Source organism: Mirounga leonina, unplaced genomic scaffold, assembly GCF_011800145.1.
Source record: "Mirounga leonina isolate KUSES-001 unplaced genomic scaffold, KU_Mleo_1.0 Mir_168, whole genome shotgun sequence".
Lineage (NCBI taxonomy): Eukaryota > Metazoa > Chordata > Mammalia > Carnivora > Phocidae > Mirounga > Mirounga leonina.
The window spans coordinates 21,348,543-21,369,089 of NW_023270426.1; the positions used below are offsets into that span (position 1 = coordinate 21,348,543).

Sequence of the window (20,547 nt, forward strand, 5' to 3'; positions counted from 1 at the left end):
AAAAGGCAAACTAGCCAGTGAGAGCTCACACCCATGACTTGTACAGCAGAGGTGGCCGTGTGCCATTCCTCCATTCTGGTTCAAATCTGCCCCTTATGGGCCCTTTGCCAGGAAAGGAGTTACTGACAGGACCTCAATAATCCCATCTGTAAAATGGGGATCATAATGCAGACCTATCCGAATACCGTGAGAAGTCAGCAAGATCTGTTCGGCCAAGTATGTCTAACATGGTAGGTGGTCAAGAAGTGGCATCTCCTGAACCAACCACTCTCCCTTTGTTCACCTCAGTGACCATGAGTAAAGAGATCACAGTGATGGTTTTCCTGTTTAATAAGGTGGCTGATTTAGAAGTGGGCTCAAATCCAAATCTCAGCTCCATAATTTCCATCAATGGCCTAGAAATAGCACCAAGCCCTCACCAGCACTCTGCCTGGGCCCAGAGCAGGGAAAAGGAAGATCCCTTGAGGTTAAAAGAGAACACAAGGCAATGCAAGGGCCCCTTGGAGAAGAAGTGTGAGCTCTATAAAGATGAAAACGTAATAAGGAACACAAGCATGATCACACTTTGGTCATTGGCAAGGCCTTGAGTTGTGAAGTACCAGAATGCCATGCAGACGCCGAGGAATCACCCACTTTCCACATGGCCGTGTGTCTTCCAAACCGAGACAGATATATGTATGTATAATCAAGCCGTTCAAACCCCCTGTAGCAGAAGGCAGTGCTTTGTTGTAAAACAAAACTGAGATGAAATAACCATCATCCTTTCAAATATCCTCTGAGAGTTTGGTATCTGAGGCACATTCTGTCATGTACTTCTCTCTGACCTCAAACACTTTGATTCTTTTTTTCCAAGTTCACATAAAAGACAGAAAGCTCTCAGATTGGTCTACAGCACCATGAGCCTGGACTCAATCTGAATTCTTCGCCGGTGCAGAGAATTCGTTGTTATTCCAGGTAATTAGGAAGCAGAGATAAAGGGCCATTACATTAGAGAGGCCTAGCCCACTGGGAAGACTGGCTGTCGGCTCCTTATTTAAAAACAGATTAGTTCCCACTGCTCTCAGAAGGCTTCCAAGGGTACGCTCAGATATTCTAAGTCCCATCCTGACACCCTTTTCCTCCCGTTCACAATACACTTGCAGAATTCGAGAATGCGGCTTGTCTGCAAGGCTTAAAACAAATGCTTCAATTTTCCATTCTCCAAATGAAAATCAATGGCAACAGAGAGGTAAAATCAATGTTCATCGCTCTATAGGGAGAATCCCATCCCCAGCTCCCGCCCACCCAAAGCAATAAATCAGAACCAGCCATGTTGACTGGCAGCGAAACCCTAAGAGCAGAGCTGTCTGTGGGTTGTATGACTTTCTGTCCATCCCTGTTTCCTGAGAGGGCATTCTCTTTAAGAAAGCGTAAGATGGTAATTCCAAAATCTAAGTCAGGGAGAATAACACATTGTTGCATTAAAAAACTCTTCTTCCCCCAATGAGTTCTTTTGCCAGTGGGATTTTTGGCATCTAATACCAGAGTATAACTATTTCCCTAAAGATCCATCCTGCATTATCTAGCTTTAAAGAATGCTCCGACACCCCACTGACCTGTTCTCCCAGACAACCAATGATCTGCATTCTATTAGCACAGATTAGCTTGCATTCTTTAGGATTTCAGGTAAATAGAAATTATAGAGTCTATACTCTTTTCTGGACTATGTCCTTTCACTCAGCAGTTATAATGAAATTTATCCATGCTACTGCATGCATCGATAGCCTATCTCTTCTTATTGCTGAGTAGTAATCCACTGCATGGATGTACCACAATTTGTTTATCCATTCACCTGTTGATGGACCTCTGGGGTTGCTTCCAGCTCTTGGCTATTACAAGTAAAGCGGCTGCGAATATTCATGAGTGAGTCTTTGTAGGACATACGCTTTCATTGCATAATCCAGATACAAACCTTTTGTTAGACCTGTGTTTTGTAAATATTATCTCTTAGTATGGCTTATCTTTTTATTACTATGTGTTCTGAAGATCAAGTTTTTAATTTTGATGAAATCCAATTTTATTATTATTATTATTTCTTGCTTTTATAGTTCATGCTTTTTTTGTGCCCTATTTAAGAAATCTCTGTCAGACCCAAGGTTACTACTCCTGCTTTCTTTCCAAAGTTTTAGATTCTTAACTCATATTTAGGTCCATTTCAAGTTAATCTTCTGTATACTATGTTATGGCAGTCTACAAAATTTGTATCTACAAAGAGTTGTAGTATCATGAAAATACTCATTTATAAAAATTAACTGAAGAGAGCCCAATACAAATCTTTATATATAGGATAGGCACCACTTGACAATCAAGTTTTAGCAGAAACAAACCAATGGATAAAACCCATGACTAGAAAAAAGAATGGAAGGAATGTTTAATTGCTGTTTTTAGCTTGTGTGACCATTGCCTATTTCCTGTTTCTTTTCACTTTTCTGTATTTTCCATGTTTGCTGTAATAAGCACCAAAGATTGTTATACCAAAAATCAATTAAGATATTTTTAAAAAATCATCCCAGAGGCTTTCCGGCTCCAGGCAGCCTTCACAGGGCTCTTTAATGCATAAATGGCCCCTTTGAAGAACCTAAAAGGTGAACACACTACCAAGAATTCACCCTCTCCCCAGCCCGTTCAGTGTGGCTCGACAGTAGGAAGAGATGAAACAAAGAATTTCCAAGAAGAATTCTCCAAAGAGAATGTGAGATTTGCTGAAGCCTCTAGACGAAACCAAATGCAAACCCAAATCCAAATACCACCCTAATATAGGCGATTTCCAGCCGAGGGAGGCCGGTTGGCCCACTTGGGACCCCACCAAAATGCTGGCCTGTCCGCCCAGACACTCCGCGGTCACAGACGTGAATGTCAAACAGCTTCTCCACTCACTCCCTCTCCATGGGCAAGGAAAGCGAATGCAATACTCTCGCTGATGTGCTCATTGTCCTCTGCCTCAATACACTTGACAAGACAGCCTAAGTCTGCAGCCTCGTGATCAGCCTCCGGCCGGCCCAGCCACCGCTCCATGTGCGTATACTGCTGACGATCTGGCAGGCGGGATTTGCCTCTTGAGCTGCTGCACAGGCCAGACGGGCTGAGGCGATTGCCTACAGATGTTTCATGGAGAGGAAGATTACTTCCCTGATTGATGAATAAATAGAGTTGTCAACACCATCTCCTTGGTCGGAGGGGACCCCTGAAGTAGAATGTGGCAGGACAGATGTTTCATCTGGAAAGATGTCCAAGACCCTAGTTAGAGGTGTGTGCTCGGCTGATAAGGCGGGCCGAGTAATTCAGCCTCCGAGAGGGAGCTGGGAGGGCGGGCCTGCAGTCGGAGCCAACACCACTGGTGAGCATCCCTGGGGCAGACCACCTCCCAAATCCTGCTAAGGGAGTGGGCATGCTGTCTCAATCACAGCCTCCTCTTTGGGCTGTTTTTCCAATGAACAAAAGGTCCCTATCATGAGAAATGCAGTCATCGTCTTAGTCCTTACCTGCTATGAATCACAAAGAGGGCAGCAGACACGACACTGTAATCCTCATGCTAAACCTCACAGCTTCCTCCAGAAGGAAGGAAAAGCAGGCACAGTCCCGCTGGGAAGGAGGCAGGGCACATGGAGGGGGCTACCTTCTTCTCAGGAGCATGCTACTGTGGGTTTTCCCGGCTGACCTTCCAGAATGAATGAGACAGTAACAATAACGATGATCATAATTGTTTTAGCAACTGGAAGGCGAGCCATCATGATGTGATGCTACACTATATTCCTGACACTGGTGCATCTCACTGAACCCTCACACACAAGAACATGCGTGCACAGAATCCCCGTGCAAGGACTAGCAACACTTATTGCCTGGAAACCCCCTCTTGAAGAGTCACTAGAGGATGTATCCCAATGAAGGGGAAAGAGGAATGGGTAAGTGTTTTCATGAAATCCATTTTGCAGATGAAAATGCACAAATTCAGAAAGGTAAAGTAACTCGCGAGGGTCACAGAGCAAGGAAGCAGCCAGCTTGGGAACAGAGCCCAAATTGGGCTCATTCCCAAATCCCTGCTCTTAGTCACTGTAATTTTGTGGCCATCAGGAGAGGAGGGGGATGAGGATTACACCTTGAACACAAGCAAACAAGTGGTGACGCTTCCCACACGGAAACATGACGTGCCCAGACACACACCACTTACACCTGGACATGCCTGCTTCCGGCCTCCCCCTTGCACAGCTTGGAGCGTAATGCTAACAATCTCTTGTGCAGCACTTTCAGACGGGCTATATTCCAGGAGGAAACAGGCAACAGACCATCCATGTCCCACACCCATACACACGCAGACACAAACAGACAGCTAAAACCTAGAGCACTACCCCAGAAAGGGTATTTGGGTATTTGTGGCAAAAGAGGCCCCATCTTACCACCCACAGAGAAGGAAGAAAACATGTGCAGCAGAAGAATCTAGGCTAGTTTTCTCAGAGTTTGCACACCTTAAAAACAACTTTTTTTATATCCCACTCTACAGCGAACTAGATTGTCCTCGAGGGTAGAGTGGGAAGCTTCAGTGTCACACTAGCCTGGCACATGGTAGGTACTCAATACCTTTTTGTTAAATGATAGCGAATGAATGGACAAAGACAGGATGAAGGGAAAGGCCAACATACGGTAGTAATGGGAAACATAAGCTTTGGGGCTGGACAGTCCTGGGTTTGAATCACAGCTGCCACTTTCTGGGTATCTATTGCTACTGCCTCTGTCTCACTTCGTCATTTTCAGAGTGGAGACAAAAATAAATACCAACTTGACCAAAATGGCTGGAAGAACTCAAGGATGTGGTGCTGAGCACCATGCCTGACACATGCTGGGGTTCAGGGATGAGATCTACCTTTACTTCCAGGGAGAACACTCCAGTCTGCAGGAAAGAGCAAAACACAATATACCTTGCATCTCAGTCTTACAGAGACAAAGGATCACTGTTTTTAGGCTGGGTCAGGAGCTGCAGGGACCAGCCTTGCAGAGGCAGAGAGGGTGAGGGCTCTGCTCCAGGTGGTTTCTCCGCTGGACCATGATGGAGCTTCCCAGGCAGGTTCAGAGGAAACCACTTAGGGAATTGAAGGAAATCAGAACATGTCCCAAGAGGAGCAGCCAAAGGGACCAGCACTGCTTAGATTTCAAGAAGTGCAGGAAGGGACAGGACATCCTACATGGTCCCAGGGTCAAAATGGAGCTGACGAGCAAAAGCCACAGGAGGTACATTTCAGTGGGAACCAAGTCCCAGAAAGGCTGTTCTTCGCCTGAGGTCATGGCACAGAGCAGGTGCATGGCAGAGCACACGGCCAAAGCCAAAACCTGGGATGGGATGATTCCGATGCCCAGTGCTACACTTCTCCACTGTTCAGCAGTAGAGGAAGAAGGGAGACTAGGCACTGAAATCACCTCCCACCCCCACCAACCCAACCCCACTGGTAAAGAAAGCCTCGTGTGGGTGTGTGGGTGTGTATGCACACGTGTGCGTGCATGTGCTGGTTCTTGCTTCAAGTATTTTTGTAGGACTGAAGGCACAAGTAGCACAAGGTTCTTTCTGTCATCTCCAAAAGCCTAAGCCCACTGGATGGACAAAGCTGGGAGAAGGTAAGATGCAAAGGCTTGAACAGATAAAGATGTGGTATATACATACAATGGAATATTATGCAGCCATCAAAAGGAATGAAATCTTGCCATTTGCAACGACGTGGATGGAACTGGAGGGTCTTATGCTGAGCGAAATAAGTCAATCAGAGAAAGACAAGTATCATATGATCTCACTGATATGAGGAATTCTTAATCTCAGGAAACAAACTGAGGGTTGCTGGAGTGGTGGGAGTGGGAGGGATGGGGTGGCTGGGTGATGGACACTGGGGAGGGTATGAGTTATGGTGAGCCTTGTGAATTGTGTAAGACTGTTCAATCACAGACCTGTACCTCTGAAACAAATAATATATTATATGTTAAAAAAAAAAAAAAAAAAAAAAGAAGATAGCAGGAAGGGAAGAATGAAGGGGGGGAAATCGGAGGGGGAGACAAACCATGAGAGACTATGGACTCTGAGAAACAAACTGAGGGTTCTAGAGGGGAGGGGGGTGGGGGGGTGGGTTAGCCTGGTGATGGGTATTAAAGAGGGTACATACTGCATGGAGCACTGCGTGTTATACGCAAACAATGAACCATGGAACATTACATCAAAAACTAATGATGTAATGTATGGTGATTAACATAACATAATAAAATAAAATTTAAAAAAAGAGGCAAAGGTTTTAAGAATCCTAAAGGAGAATGGGGAGACCCACCTCCCCCTGGGCTGGGGAAGAAGGGAGATCAGGTGCTGCTGCCTGAGAAAATAGTAAGACACATTCTCAGGAGGAATGGTGGTGTGGTGGTCCTGAGGAGGGAAGACCCCAAACCAGGGCACCCAGCCTGACAAAGATGCCCACAGCCTATATGGGCATGAAAGCAGACAGCCCACAGACCTCAAGGAACCTCAAAGGATTATCACAGTGAGCAGGTCAGTGGCAACCAGGAGATGAAAGGCTCAGACCCTGTTTCCTTGGCTATATGCTTCCTGGATCTCTGGGGTCATTTTGGAAGGAGGAATGGCCCCCACAATGACCAAGAAGGGATTTTCTGTTCAGCTGCTCAGATCTGGGCTCAGAGACATATAAAGCTGATTTAAAGCAAATACAGATATTGAAATTCTTTGCAAATCTGTGTTTGAGAATTGAGATTCATACCCAGCAGGACTGTAGGTACCAAACACCATATAAAAGGGCGACAGAGGGGTGCCTGGGTGGCTCAGATGGTTAAGCATCTGCCTTCGGCTCAGGTCACGATCCCAGAGTCCTGGGATCGAGTCCCTCATTGGGCTCCCTGCTCAGTGGAGAGCCTGCTTCTCCCTCTCCCTCCAACTTGTGCTCTCTCTCTCAAATAAATAAATAAAATCTTTTAAAAAAATGGCAACAGAAACACCTGCTCTCCTCCCCCTCCCCCATCCCCCAGTCAGAGACTGGGTACCCCCAGATCTGTCAGCTGGAGAGCACCTCCCGGGCTCCTGTCTTACCTGGGGAGCAGGTGCTTGCGGCTGACACACAGAGCAGTCTGGTAGTCCTGGGTCACACATACTTTGTGAGGGCTGCATTTCACCTTCAGGCAGGGGTCTTTGGATGGGTCCAGGGCTGAGGCAATAAGAACGAGAAGAGGGGGGTTAGGACCTCCAGGGAAATTTAATTTCACTTTCTACTCAAACAAGTGGGAAATAAGCAGACCATGTGTTTGCACTCCGTGCTGTTTTCTTAGGCTGATGGGGATCACAATGAATCCCCAAACCAGGGGGAATTCTATGTCTGGGCACATGTTCTTCTTTAACATCAGGATAGTGATTCCTTTGTGCTTTAGGGAGTTTCAGCATCTCCATCTCGGGTAGGAATTACTTTTAAAATCCTTTAGAATCTTGGGGCGCCTGGGTGGCTCAGTCGTTAAGCGCCTGCCTTCAGCTCAGGTCATGATCCCAGGCTCCTGGGATCAAGCCCCACATCGGGCTCCCTGCTCAGCAAGAAGCCTGCTTCTCCCTCTCCCACTCCCCCTGCTTGTGTTCCCTCCCTCACTGTGTCTCTGTCAAACAAATAAATAAAATCTTTAAAAAATAATAAAATAAAATAAAAATAAAAATCCTTTAGAATCTTACATGCTTCAAGGACCAAGAGCTACTTTTCCCTCTTTGGTTATTTGGCTACAACTGCTTTTTATGACTTCATCCATGCCTACTTTTACTTATTTCGTACAACGTAGAGAAGTCCTCGAGGATAGAGTTTTTTGGCTCCAGTTCAATCAACACGGACTGTGTGCATCAATAAGCTTATTTTAAATTTTGTGACTAACGTGAGGATGCACGAGACCATTCTATGCCACACAAAGTTCTGATATAATAAGGAGGGGGACAAGCTGACACATAAATATTTATTGTGCAAGGTGGGAGGAGATAAGGGTCCTGACGGGCATACAAAATGATAACAGAGCTCAAGAGAAAAATAGATATCAATTTCTGGGGCATGGATTAATGAAGCATTAATATGTGAACTGGATCGGGGCGCCTGGGTGGCTCAGTCGGTTAAGCATCTGCCTTCAGCTCAGGTCATGATCCCAGGGTCCTGGGACTGAGCCCCACATCGGGCTCCCTGCTCAGCAGGAAGCTTGCTTATCCCTCTCCCACTCCCCGCTGCTTGTGTTCCCTCTCTCGCTGTGTCTCTCTCTGTGTCAGATAAATAAATAAAATCTTAAAATAGAAAATATGTGAGCTGGATCTTGAAGGAGGGGCAGAGCACGGGGGTAATCGAGGCATGAAGACCAGCCACGCCAGCGCAGGGAGGCACATCTGGGCCATTGAAAGACACTCCATAGGATGAGTGAGTGTGGCCTGCGGGTGGGAATGACGGGGGGCAGGGAGGGGATGTCTATTCAACCCAGGCAGTGGAGAGAGGGTCTCCCACAACAGCAGTTGCCAAATTGCAAAGCTTTTCAGAGCCAGCCGAGCAGCAGGCCCTGGGCTCATGAGCACTCCTCAGCTGCTTGTAGCAGAACAGAGGCCACAGGGAATCTTCCGCAAAACAAAAGCAATTGTACCATCTCCCAGCTCCAGGCCTAAAGCCTATTTAGGCCGTAAATCTTTCATAACTTCTCTCCCCAGCCAGAGGAGGTGGTGTTTCCCCATGTCCTCCCCACACACGTATGCGGTTACACAAACAGGAGTCCCGAGCACGGACAGTAAACCTGCCGTGAGAAATGCCATCGTCCCCTCCAGGCTGGGTCCCTTGGCCACCACGATACCCCTGTGCTTAGAGAAGTCCTGATTCCTCTCAGCCTGAGCAGGCCCCAAGTCTCAAGACCACCTTCTTCCGACGACTGCAGGGAAAGTCTCAGGGGATCTGAACCCACAACAGCCAGAGGCCTTTCTGCTTCGTGAATAGCTCGGGGAGGCCCCCTCCGCTGCAGCAGCCTCAGCCACTGTCCACACAGGCAGGGTGCATTTTTTTGGCTAGTCAAGTCAGCAACAAGACCCGGGTCCTGGTCCCCGGGGAGTCATGCAGCAGAGCCTACTCCCCGAGGGACTGCCCAGCTGCCTGAAGCTTAGCAGAAGAAAATGAGGACGAAAAAAGAGACTGATTCAAGCCCCAGGGACAGGGCGTTCAGTTTGAACTCTTCAGCTGAGGGCTGCATCTGGGAGGCAAATGGTGGGGGGGGGGGGGTGCGGGGCGTGCTGTGTCTGCTCACAGAGTCCCCCAAGGCTGGGCCTTCCAGAAATTCACAGCAGGGACTGCCCGGTCCTAGGTGGAATGTTCCTGGTCCTGGGGATGTCCACCTGAGAAGCCAGGAGGCTGATGTGGCCTCAGGCCACTGGCCTTCTCCTTAGGCAGTATCTCCCACCCCCAACCCCAGAGTGGCTGCCCAGCCAACTCTGACTTGCTTTCCAAGACGCATGCAAAATTAATCCAACCTGCAGAATGACCACCGGATGACCACTAATGATGACCATGCCAACTGTTCGCGGGGACAAGGGACAAGGGAGCGAGTCAGACATTATGGAGCTCCAGAGACTCGAGGACCAGACCACAGGCAGCCCTCGCCAAGGTACCAGCTTCAGCATTTCCCTGACAGGTGCTCAGCATTGCAGAACCCCAGAGATTTTCACTGGACCATGTGGCAGAGTGGAAACAGACAGGGTGATGGAGAGCAAAATCTGGAATACTGCATGACCAGCTTTAGGGCCAAACTCGGGGTTCTCTTTCTCTCTGCAGGCAGCTCCACAAACATCCACGTCCATCCTGTGGCCCAGATGTCCTGCGTGGACAGTGCCATCTCAGAGCAACTGAGCGAGCAGTGCGGAGTACGGAAGAGCGGGCTCCAGGCCCAGCGATTCCGAGTTTGAGTGCCGGCTCTGCGATATACTCATGCCTCAGTTGCCTCTTCTACACAGTGGGGGGGATAATGCCACCTGCTACTGCTTGGGTTGTCAGGTGACTACACGAGTTAATATCTGTGAGTACTTAAAACAGACTTGGTATAGGTTACGCACCTCGCAGGTATCTGCTCATTTTTTGAGCATTTTGTCCCCAGAACGAATAAGAAGCCTTCATAATAACATGGATAGCTTGACACTTACCCACTGCTTCAGACAGGGAGGCAATGGACCAAGCCCTCTAACTGGATTACCATATTTAATTCTCAAAACCACCCAAAGGGGGCTTCTGTTAATGTACCCATTTTACAAATGAAGGTCTTAAAGAATCACCGATGAGAGGTGCAGAGGGAATGTGACACCTGATCAGTTGACTCCTCACCTTCAATGGCTAGCAGCGTGAGAATTACCTAGGGTCTCCTTTGAGGAGTTGACTATGGGGCCGCACCTCACACCAGGTAGAGAGCCCAAGTGCACCAGGTTCTTGGGAGGTCCTCGGGGCAGAAAGAGACACAAGGGGTCTAAGTAAGGGGCAGCCAGGGAATCTGGTGTGCCCAGGCTGGACCCATGGGCCGCACACAGCCCCAGGGCTTCCTGAGAAGGTGAGGTGTCCGGCCCTGGGCAACCGCGCCCTCTGCTCACTGCCTCTCTGAATGCAGCAACCGTCCAGCTAACTCCACAGACTACTGTTCTGGTCAGTGTTCCTTCTGCAGCCCTGCCACGTGGCATGCTACCATTAGGCTAACTACTATAAATCACCATCCCTCTAATTCTCGAAGCCGGCATTTCTTCAAAACAAACAAACAAAAAAATCCAACCAAAAATACTAATAAATGAAAATCAGTCTCTTAACTCTATACACATACTTAACAATTTGCATACAGAAATAAAGTCTGCTAAAAATTCATTACCAGGGTCTGAATACTTCAAACATGGATGCGAATTATTTTGAGTAAATGAACTTCGCAGAACAACACAACAGTAATAAATCAAGCTGTCGGTGTTCATTGAATCACTACGGTGCATTCTGAGTCTGAAAAACAGCAACGCTGAGATTGAGAGGGGGTTAGGACGGTGACGGGAGTGTGTCATTTCCCTTTAAATGTGGCCTCCCAGATGTGCTTTTCCGAGCAACCCCCAGGCCCATGGTGACAGTGGACAGGGCTGTGTGGCTCCACTTTCTACAGGGAATGGTAACAGATCAGAATAATAAGTGGCATTTGAGAGGCCCTTTAATAAGACGCAGGGAAATTGCTCAGGGAAAGAGGTAGGCAGAGCGAGCTGAGTGTGAGTGATAACCGGGAGCAGGCCTAGAAGCTTCCTTGTCAAGGGGCTAATGATTCCAGGAGATTGTGCTCCAAGTTTCTCTCTCTCTCACCACAGGCTTGGCGACAGGATGCAGCACTGCCCGAGGGATGGCAGAGCCCCGGATCCCTGCACCTGCCCCGCTCCCCTCATGATGCCCGAGGACTTCTGTGGACCACAGGAGGCCAGCGTCCCTGTCACAGAGCGCTCCCCCACAGGCGCTTCATTTCACCTCTCCTGCCCGTTCCCCAACACCAATCAAGGGTCAACGGGCACAGACCACATGTCCAATTAACTCGCTTAATAACATTTATAAAAAAACTTTTTTCCAAGACGGAAAGAGGAATTAATTTGCAGAGAGATGTGGTAAGCTGGAAAACACTGAACTCGAAAGCAAATTCATTATAGGCTTCGTGTCACTTTTTAAAAAATTCATTTTAGTTTTTAAGCTCACTGCTTGGTCTCAATTAAGGTCGTGATATTTTAATTATCTTAATTGTTTCTAAACTTGTTTTCCAGTTCAAGTTACTTTTTAATGAGCTACATTGATTTTAAAATCCAGAGCCAAGCCTTTTCACTGTCCATGGGCACATCCCGAGAGCTCACGGGCAAAGGGCCGTAACCCCTGGGAGAGCGGAGCAGGAGACCATCGCAGAGCTGCTGGGACAAGGGCATGTTTCATTTTGTGGGTTGTCCACAGAGTCCCCAAGAGTCACCTTGGGCACTGACACACACTTGGATTTATTTCATTAACACCTGCAGAGCTTCTGTTCTGTGCGGGCTGGTGGCTGGTGCCTCCAGAGGGAACAGGACCGCATTCCTGCCCCCCAGGGGCTCACAGCTCTGAGGGAGGACTGCAACAGGAGGTGAAGTTCAGTGTGTTAGGGGAGAAGGCACGGGACCTCGCCTGGCCTCTCAGGGGAGAGTGAGACCTCCGTGACAGACAGACATCTATGGAAAATGGGTTCAAGCCAGGTGATAGGATGAAGAACATTCCAGGTAGGAAGTGCCTTTCTTCCCCAGAGAAACCGAGGCAACTCTGGGGAACTGAAGTGTCTCACTGGGCTCCTGACAGGTTGGAGCAGGGGTGGTATGTGATACAATGGGAGAGGGTGGCATCACCAGGAAGGGCCTGGAAAGCACAGGGAGGACTCCAGAGGACCAGGGCCCTCCAAGTCCCCAGTGAGACGCACAGGGCAGAGCCCGGTCACCTCTGGCACATCCTCTCACGCTGATGTCAGTGGAGAGGGGGTACACCTGTTTCAGCCAAAGTAGCACTTTGGTAAGAAGAGACAAGCTGCATACTCTCGCCCTCCAAATAAGAAGGGGGAGGTCTCTGTGGCCAGCTCTGAGAGCCCCCTTTCCTCTTGTAAGGAACCTCCGGGAATACGAAGCCACACAGGATTCTGGGAGGCAGCAAGCCTACCCGCTGAGTCGAACAAGCCAAGACATCGTCTAAAACAGCCACATGAACTTGTGATCCAAGCCAGTAACTCCAGGAAACTTCCACAGACAAGAGGTCACTCAATTTACAAAAAGTTGACAAATTAATGAATGTTTGTTGTCTCCTTGTTGCTTTTAAGACTGCTCTCTGCCTGAATCATGCTCAACCATGGTTCATCTGAAGAGCAGACGCTCCCGGTGATTCATTAGGAGTGACTTAATGGATGGATGACAAAGAAATTACTCCAAACTGCTAAAACCTCATCAAGCTAAGATCCCAAACATTTATTACAGCTTGTCTGTCCCCATGGTAACCTGTGCATGCATCTTGCTTCCCTCTCCTCTCCAGAGGGGCTTGTTCACTAGCTGACGACAGAGCCTCACAGAATACAAAAAAGATTCCGCCCACAGAATTTTGCTGGAACCGGAAAAGAATGGTCGTTGGGAAGACCTCTGTCACCATTTTCAGTTTTCCATGCAAGGCACTGGCCATGTTCATCAGAGGCTGAACAAAGGGGCCCACGGGCTATGAGGCTAAATCAGGTAGGCAGTGGTAGAGACGGCTGACCCTGTGCGCCCAAGGATGGGGGAATGGCAGCGGGCGGGGACACGGACAGATTAGGCCAAAGGGGCAGAAGATAAAAAGATGCATCTGACCAAAGGTACCCCTCCTGAGAAGAGAGATTTTCCTTCCCCTTCAAACCAAGAACCTGAGAACTCTCTTCTTTCTGTGTTAAAACTAAAAGCATCCTCTCTCTTACACTGTGTGTGTGTGCGTGTGTGTGTGTGTGTGTGTGTGTGTGTGGGTGGAAGGGATTAGGGTGGTACAAGCTGGTAACAGCCTTTTTTGGAGGGCAATTAATCTGCCAAGTCTCTAAATGCTAACAATTGTTAAATAGAGGTGGATGGGTATATAGGAATTTATTATATAACTCCCTCAACTTTTTGGTATATATGAAAATTTTAGTATTAAAAGGAAAGGAGAGAAAAAAGAAATATCCTATGATCCAGCAACTCAACACGTTAGGCAAACATGTACATCTTAATGGTCTACGGCAAGGGAAAATCATCAACAACTTGAATGTGCATCTACTTTACCCTACTTGGGCTGCCTTAACAAAATACCCCAGCCTGGGTGACTTGGACAGCAGGCTTTTATTTCTCACAGTTCTGGAGGCAGGGGAATCTGAGATCAAGTTGCCACCACAGTCAGTTTCTTGTGTGAGCTCTCTTCCTCGCTTGTGGACTTGCGGATGGACGAGCACCTTCCCACTATGTCCTTGTAAGACTTTTTCCCCGTGCACACAGAGAGCAAGCCAGGGAGCTCTGGGATGTCTCTTCTTGCAAAGATACCTATCCTGTAGGATCAGGGCCCTACCCTGATGATCTTATTTAACCTTCATTATGTCTTTAGAGGTCCCACCTCCAATTACAGCCACAGTGAGAGTTAAGACTTCAACATACAAAACATTCAGTCCATATCACCATCTGTAGGGAAACAGTTACCTCAATTACAAGACATCCCTTCACGAGATCTTGTCCAGCTATTATAAAAGAGGAAGGAGATCGGTAGGTACTAACACAGGTAGATGTTTATAACAAATTACGTGAAAAAGCAAGTTAAAATATTTGAAATGGCAAAGTAACTTCCCAACACCACACAGCTAATAAATGTGCAAGCCAGTACTCAAAACCAGGTCTGTCTGCTTCTAAAGAAGATCTCTTCCCCTTTGCTATCCTGCTGGCCTCAAGAAGAAGTCCCTCTGCCCACAAAGTCCTAGCCTCCACCCACTCACATAGCAGGACCCTCCATTTCTGCACTGGCCTCTCCCTCCTGGGGCTATCCCTGCAATAACCCATGAATGAATTCAGACTCCCTATGCCCCCAGGCCAACACCATGGCTGCTGCCTGTCACTGATGGGTTTACAAACATTACCTGCAAAAAGCAGTCTCCTGCTTCTTGGAGAACTGTGCCTGTAGCGAGGCAACAATTAAGTCATGACCATCGCTGGGAGCAATAGCAAGTGTCCAGCCCTATGAGAATTTGGAATTTGCCTCCGAGGTGTAAAAGTTAAGGACATCCCATGCCTGGCTAGAAAGGGCTTTGCCTTTCAGCTCATGTGCAAAACAAGACATTATGAGCGACCACTGATTAGTCCAATATGGCTGATTTACAAATCCTGATCACTAGAAAAGAATGCATTAAGAAAAGTCTACTAGAGCAGCAGTGGAAATATGTTCCAGAAAATCAGAAGCCACAAAATTCTATGAACCTGGCCAGCCAATCCCCCCTTCTCAAAGCTATCATCCTATACCTTCCTCTGTTCCTCAGTTGCTCTGGGATGGTAAAGACAAGGACCCTCACTCTATGTTTCTGCCAAAACACTGATTTCCCTATGAAAGTGAAATAGAGGAAAGGAGGATAAAGGGGAGCAGGTGGGAGAACTAAGCAGAAAGAAAGGGAAGGGGGGAGCATTTTATTACATAATGCATCGTTCAATTAGGGTGCTGACAATGTTGACAGTGACATCTACCAACTTATAGAATAATGTACTATTATTCTAATTAAACCAATGAAGACACAGATGCAGAGATCAGTTCAGTATTACTTTACCAGCAAGGGAACTGACACAGAAATGGTAAGTAACTTGTCTTTGGTCACACAGCTGGTTAAGTCTGGACTTGAAACTAGAGGAGTCTCACACCAAAGCTGATGCTCAGAGCCACTAGGCCACTCATGAAAACAGCTTATAATGGGGATAACAATGACAACTATAGTACCAAGCAGCAGCATATTGAACCCCTCTGTCCCCCCCTCCAAGAATCATGTCACCTTTAGGATCCCCCCAAAAGAACTTCTTACTATGAAGAAAACATCCTATCAGAAGGCAAAGCCAGACTGTTGGACATTTGAGTAAGCTTATATTACTTTTAAAATGAATATGAAAGTCAAAGTTTCTTTTTAAGGTGCTGCTCATGCCCAGGGAACTTAATATTCTCTCTGAAAAACAACATGGACCAGGTGAGCCTTGTGGTTCCTTCTGTGGGGTATTCTGTGAAGCCTATCTATGGCCCACATCACTGATGAGGAGATGCACGACATCTGGAGGCAAGATGGGATGGGATGAGCAGCACAAGTAGTAAGACTTGAGCATGACCTCAGTTCTAGTGGAGGGTCAAGACACCAACCATAGAGAAGTCTTAATCTTCCCATCCATCAGAATGGCCAGAATTCATTAACATGTGGCAATGGTAAAAGTCCTTGGGTACTACTTCATGGTAATTGGCAGAAGTTATTCAGAAGACATTTATGAACAAAGGAGACAGAATTACTGAAAATACCTAAGACCAGTTCTATAATCTGGGAAAACAAAAAGACATAAAAAGCACAATAAAAATCAAGTATTTCCAAGAAAAGGGTAGCACTTACAAGAGTCTTGTAGCTCATTTAAGTCTATGTTTGGTACCTATACTTCATTGTAATACAATTAAAATTCTATAAAACATGCAGCTTTTCACAAAGAATGAACTCCTTTGTGCTGGTGAACATGACTCTGTCACGATTCAGCAGTCCTAATAGTTGACCATGTAAGAATGGGGAAATACAGAAACTCCACAAATTCCCAAAAAAAATAATTAGTATTTCTAGAAGAAGAGCACCCACAGATTTGGATCAAAGAGGCGAGGGGTGTAAGAGGAGAGGCACAACTACATCACTCCCTGCCTATGTGATCCAAATGGGTTACTCACTCTTTAGGATTCAAGTGCAGACGAAGAGATCTACTTCACTTGAGTATTGTGAGGATCTGATGACATAATGCATGAATGTTGCCCAGCACAGGGCCTGACACATAGTGCATGTCCGGTTATCATCCTCACGAAGAGCAAGGAACCCTAAACATTTTAGAGACTCAAGATACCGGGACAGTCAAAAAATGGGCAGAAGACCTGAAGAGACATTTCTCCAGAGAAGACATCCAGATGGCCAACAGACACACGAAAAGATGCTCAACATCACTCATCATCCAGGAAATGCAAATCAAAACCACAGTGAGATATCACCTCACACCTATCAGACAGCTAAAATAAAAAACACAAGAAACAAGTGTTGGCGAGGATGTGGAGAAAAAGGAAACTTCTTGCACTGTTGGTGGGAATGCAAGCTGGTGTAGCCATTCTGGAAAACAGTATAGAGCTTCCTCAAAAAATTAAAAATAGAACTACCCTATCATCCAGTAATCACACTACTAGATATTTACCACCAAAATACACACACAAAAAACCCCACTAATTCAAAGGGATACATGCAGCCCTATATTTTTTGCAGCATAACTTACAATAGCCAAACTATGGAAGCAGCCCAAGTGTCCACTGATAAATGAATGGATAAAGAAGATGTGGTATACACATACAATGAAATATTATTCAGCCATAAGAAATAATAAAGTGTTGCCATTTGCAACAACATGGATGAAGCTAGAGAGGAGACAGTGGAGGTCAGAGAAAGACAAATACCATATGATCTCATTCATATGTGGATTTTAAGAAACAAAACAAAGGAACAAAGAAAAAACAAGAGAAACTAAGAAATAGATTCTTAACTACAGAGAGCAAACTGATGCTTGCCAGAGGGGAAGTGGGAGGTGGGATGGGTAAAATGGGTGATGGGGATTAAAGACTACACTTATGATGAAAAATAAAGTTAAATTTAATTTAATTTTAAAAAGATCCTAAAGCTACAGTGCTGTTCAGCCCTTCCAATTTAAATAGGAGACTCACGTGTACAAGAAGAAACTTAAACATTTCTCTTTGAACATCAAGCTCAGGGTCTCCTTTATCCAGAAAACTTTTGCTGAGTATCCAGATCTACACCACTGCTGAATCCACCATATGACAACTAAGGAGTTCATGTATCTCTAGCAGAGCTGTGTTCTGCCTTGTCTCATCTCAGAGATTATAAGGTCTGGGAATGAAGAATGAAAACTTTTTTTTTTGCTCTAAATTACATGCACTAAGAACAAACAACAAAGCCTTGTCAACAAACCTACATGGTCACAGTCTTTGTTCTGTTTGTTTGTTTTGAGGGAATGTACTTTGGGCTTTGAAAAGTCTCTATGGAAAGTCATGGAATTTGAGTCTTAAGGTATTCTAAGGCCTACATTCAGGCACCACTGATAAAATGCTAGAAAAAGCAACCATTAAGGATAAAGAATTTGGAAAACACTGCTGATCCAAGCAGACCAGGGCACGAGTCCAGGGAACTTGGTAACGTGAGGTATGCTGGGTACAAACGGGCAGCAGGGTTTTAGCAAGGAAGGCTTTGTGCCCAAAGTTCGTGCTTTCCAATCCTTAGCCAGAGGCTGTCCCTCTGACTGCTTCTGCCCTGTCTTATAAAGCTTGGCAAGGACAGGTGTTAACTGAAATCAGAACAATAAAGTCTGCAGGGAACTACTGCCCCAAATTAGACACGGGGATGTTCAAATGACCTCTAAGAGCCTGAGATGGGGCGGTCACTTCCATAATGTGGCATCCTGAGAAGCAGAACCTCAATCCAGAGCTCTAGTGAGGTAGCATGATGCTCATTCACTGGGCACCTCCCTCACAAGTCCAAAAATCAGTGCAAGAAGGCAAAATAGTCCCACACCCTATGTGTCTACCACAGCCAGGCCTCCTTTTCCTGTTTTCCAAAATCTAACCTAGTTCTTGCTTCTCAGACTATAGTGGGCCAACGAGAATGCAAATCTATAGGGATATCCCTGCAGCATCTATTTTACTAGGTAGTAAGTAATTTAAAACTTTTTTTTTTTAATATTAAGGCAACCACTGGTCTACTATAGAATACAAAATTCATATAAATTTGTATAAAGAGACTCCAAAAATGTATGTGTTCACAGTAGGTTCTGTCCCCTGAATCTCATGATAGATGTTCGTTCTAGCTTGCCCTTAGAGGCTCTTCGGTAGCAAAGTTTCAGAAGTGTGGAAAGTGTTTACCAAATTTAAAAGGTCTTAAGAATGAAGTGGAGAGCTCTCCAGGGTACTGATATCTAGGATGGAAAATCAATAGCAGTAAAAGTACACACAAAGAACTTTCATAAGCAAATTATTCATTCTTGCAGGACCCGTTGAAGCTAGTTAATCAAAACTGCATCCCACGCCCCCGGGAACAGACTCTCCATGCCATCTGCTCCCAGGGATCTCAGTCCCACTGGTGAAAGGCCCCAGGATTTTTCAGAGAATTGACCCTGCACAATCCAAAGCTTTTCTGAGAGCCGTCAATGTGCCAAGCACTGGGTGAGGTTTACAAATGAGTTACAAAGCATTTGTGGCTCCCTAGGTATGAATATCAAAATGAAAGCTTTTATTACTTTCATCCCTCCCACTGTTAATTTTTTAGAAACACTTGGCTCCAGCTTTATAAATGGGTAATCGGAGACTACGCATTTCCAAGTCCTTTCTTTCTCCAATTAGGGCAGATTCATTTCTGCTTCCTTGGGATGGTTCCCAGGGCTATTAAATTCCATTCCTTAACTGATAACATCCAAGAAGTCATGACAAAGTTAGTGCTGATTGGAACAGGGATTTCTTTGGGAACCTTCTAAGCTATTAGAAAGCACTTCAAACTGAGGGAAGAATGGCTATATCTCCCAATGCAAGATTCAGTAAATCTTGTGTATTCTTGTTCCTTTGTTTTTGTGTCCCACCCTATTCAATCATTGCTAAAATACTTTTTCATGTGCATCCAAATCAGCTAAGCAATTCACAGTTCCAACCTTGCCCACAACCAGCTCTCGTCTGCCTTTAACTTCACCAGTGTGCCCCTCAATAGCCAATTGCCTCCCTTACATTACTCTAAGATAAAGCCTATACTGCTAATATAAAATATAAATCAGGTCTTAACTGCACATGAAAGACAGATGCAACAATAAGTAATGAGAAGGCACTTACGAGGTTTCCTAAGACAAACATGGAATAAACACAAGGAGTAAAATCTTTCAGTATTAAAGAATGAAAATGAGTACCCAGCAGGTAAAACAGAGCAGGGAGATAATCATCTTTGGATACTATAATGGCTGCAACGTTTCTTTCACTAACGGAGTGAGAATGATGTCCTTGTTTTCGTGAAATTTATGGATTCTAAATTTTATATATATATTTTTAAAAAGACTTTTATCTCCCATTCAGTAGGGTGCCTGAATGGGAAATGAAGCTGTTAAAGGCAACCTACTGAATGGGAGAAGATACTTGCAAATGATACATCCAAAAAGGGGTTGATATCTAAAATATATGAAGAACTCATACAACTCAATAACCAAAAAACTCCAAACAACTCAATTAAAAAAATAGGCAGAGGACCTGAAAAGACATTTCTCCTGAAGATGACATACAGATGGCCAAAAGGTACATGAAAAGAGGCTCAGGGAAATGCAAATCAAAACCTCAATGAGACATAACCTTACACTTGTCATAATGGCTATTATCAAAGCAAACAAACAAGTGTTGGCAAGGATGTGGAGAAAAGGAAACTCTCATGTATTGTTCGTGGGGATATAAACTGGTGCACCCACTGTGGAAAACAGTATGGAGGTTCCTCAAAAAATTAAAAATAGAACTATTATATGAATCAGCAATTCCACTTCTGGGTAATTATCGAAACAAAAAAGTAATTTTAAAAGACATATGCAACCCTATGTTCATTGCAGCATTATCTCCAAGAGCCAAAATATGGAAACAATTTAAGTGCTCATCTATGGATGAATAAAGATGGTGTGTACACACACACACACTGGAATATTATTCAGCC

At 45.6% G+C, this 20,547-nt stretch overlaps 1 protein-coding gene across 1 annotated transcript in view; it reads right to left on the reverse strand.

The window, feature by feature from the left end:
* The window catches only part of SPOCK1 (SPARC (osteonectin), cwcv and kazal like domains proteoglycan 1), a 540,185-nt gene that overhangs the window by 174,895 nt on the left and 344,743 nt on the right, over positions 1–20,547 (reverse strand). Inside the window, exon 4 of the mRNA XM_035014187.1 lies at positions 7,106–7,220. Within this exon, the coding sequence (XP_034870078.1) occupies positions 7,106–7,220 (115 nt within the window). The remainder of the gene's footprint in view (positions 1–7,105; positions 7,221–20,547) is intronic.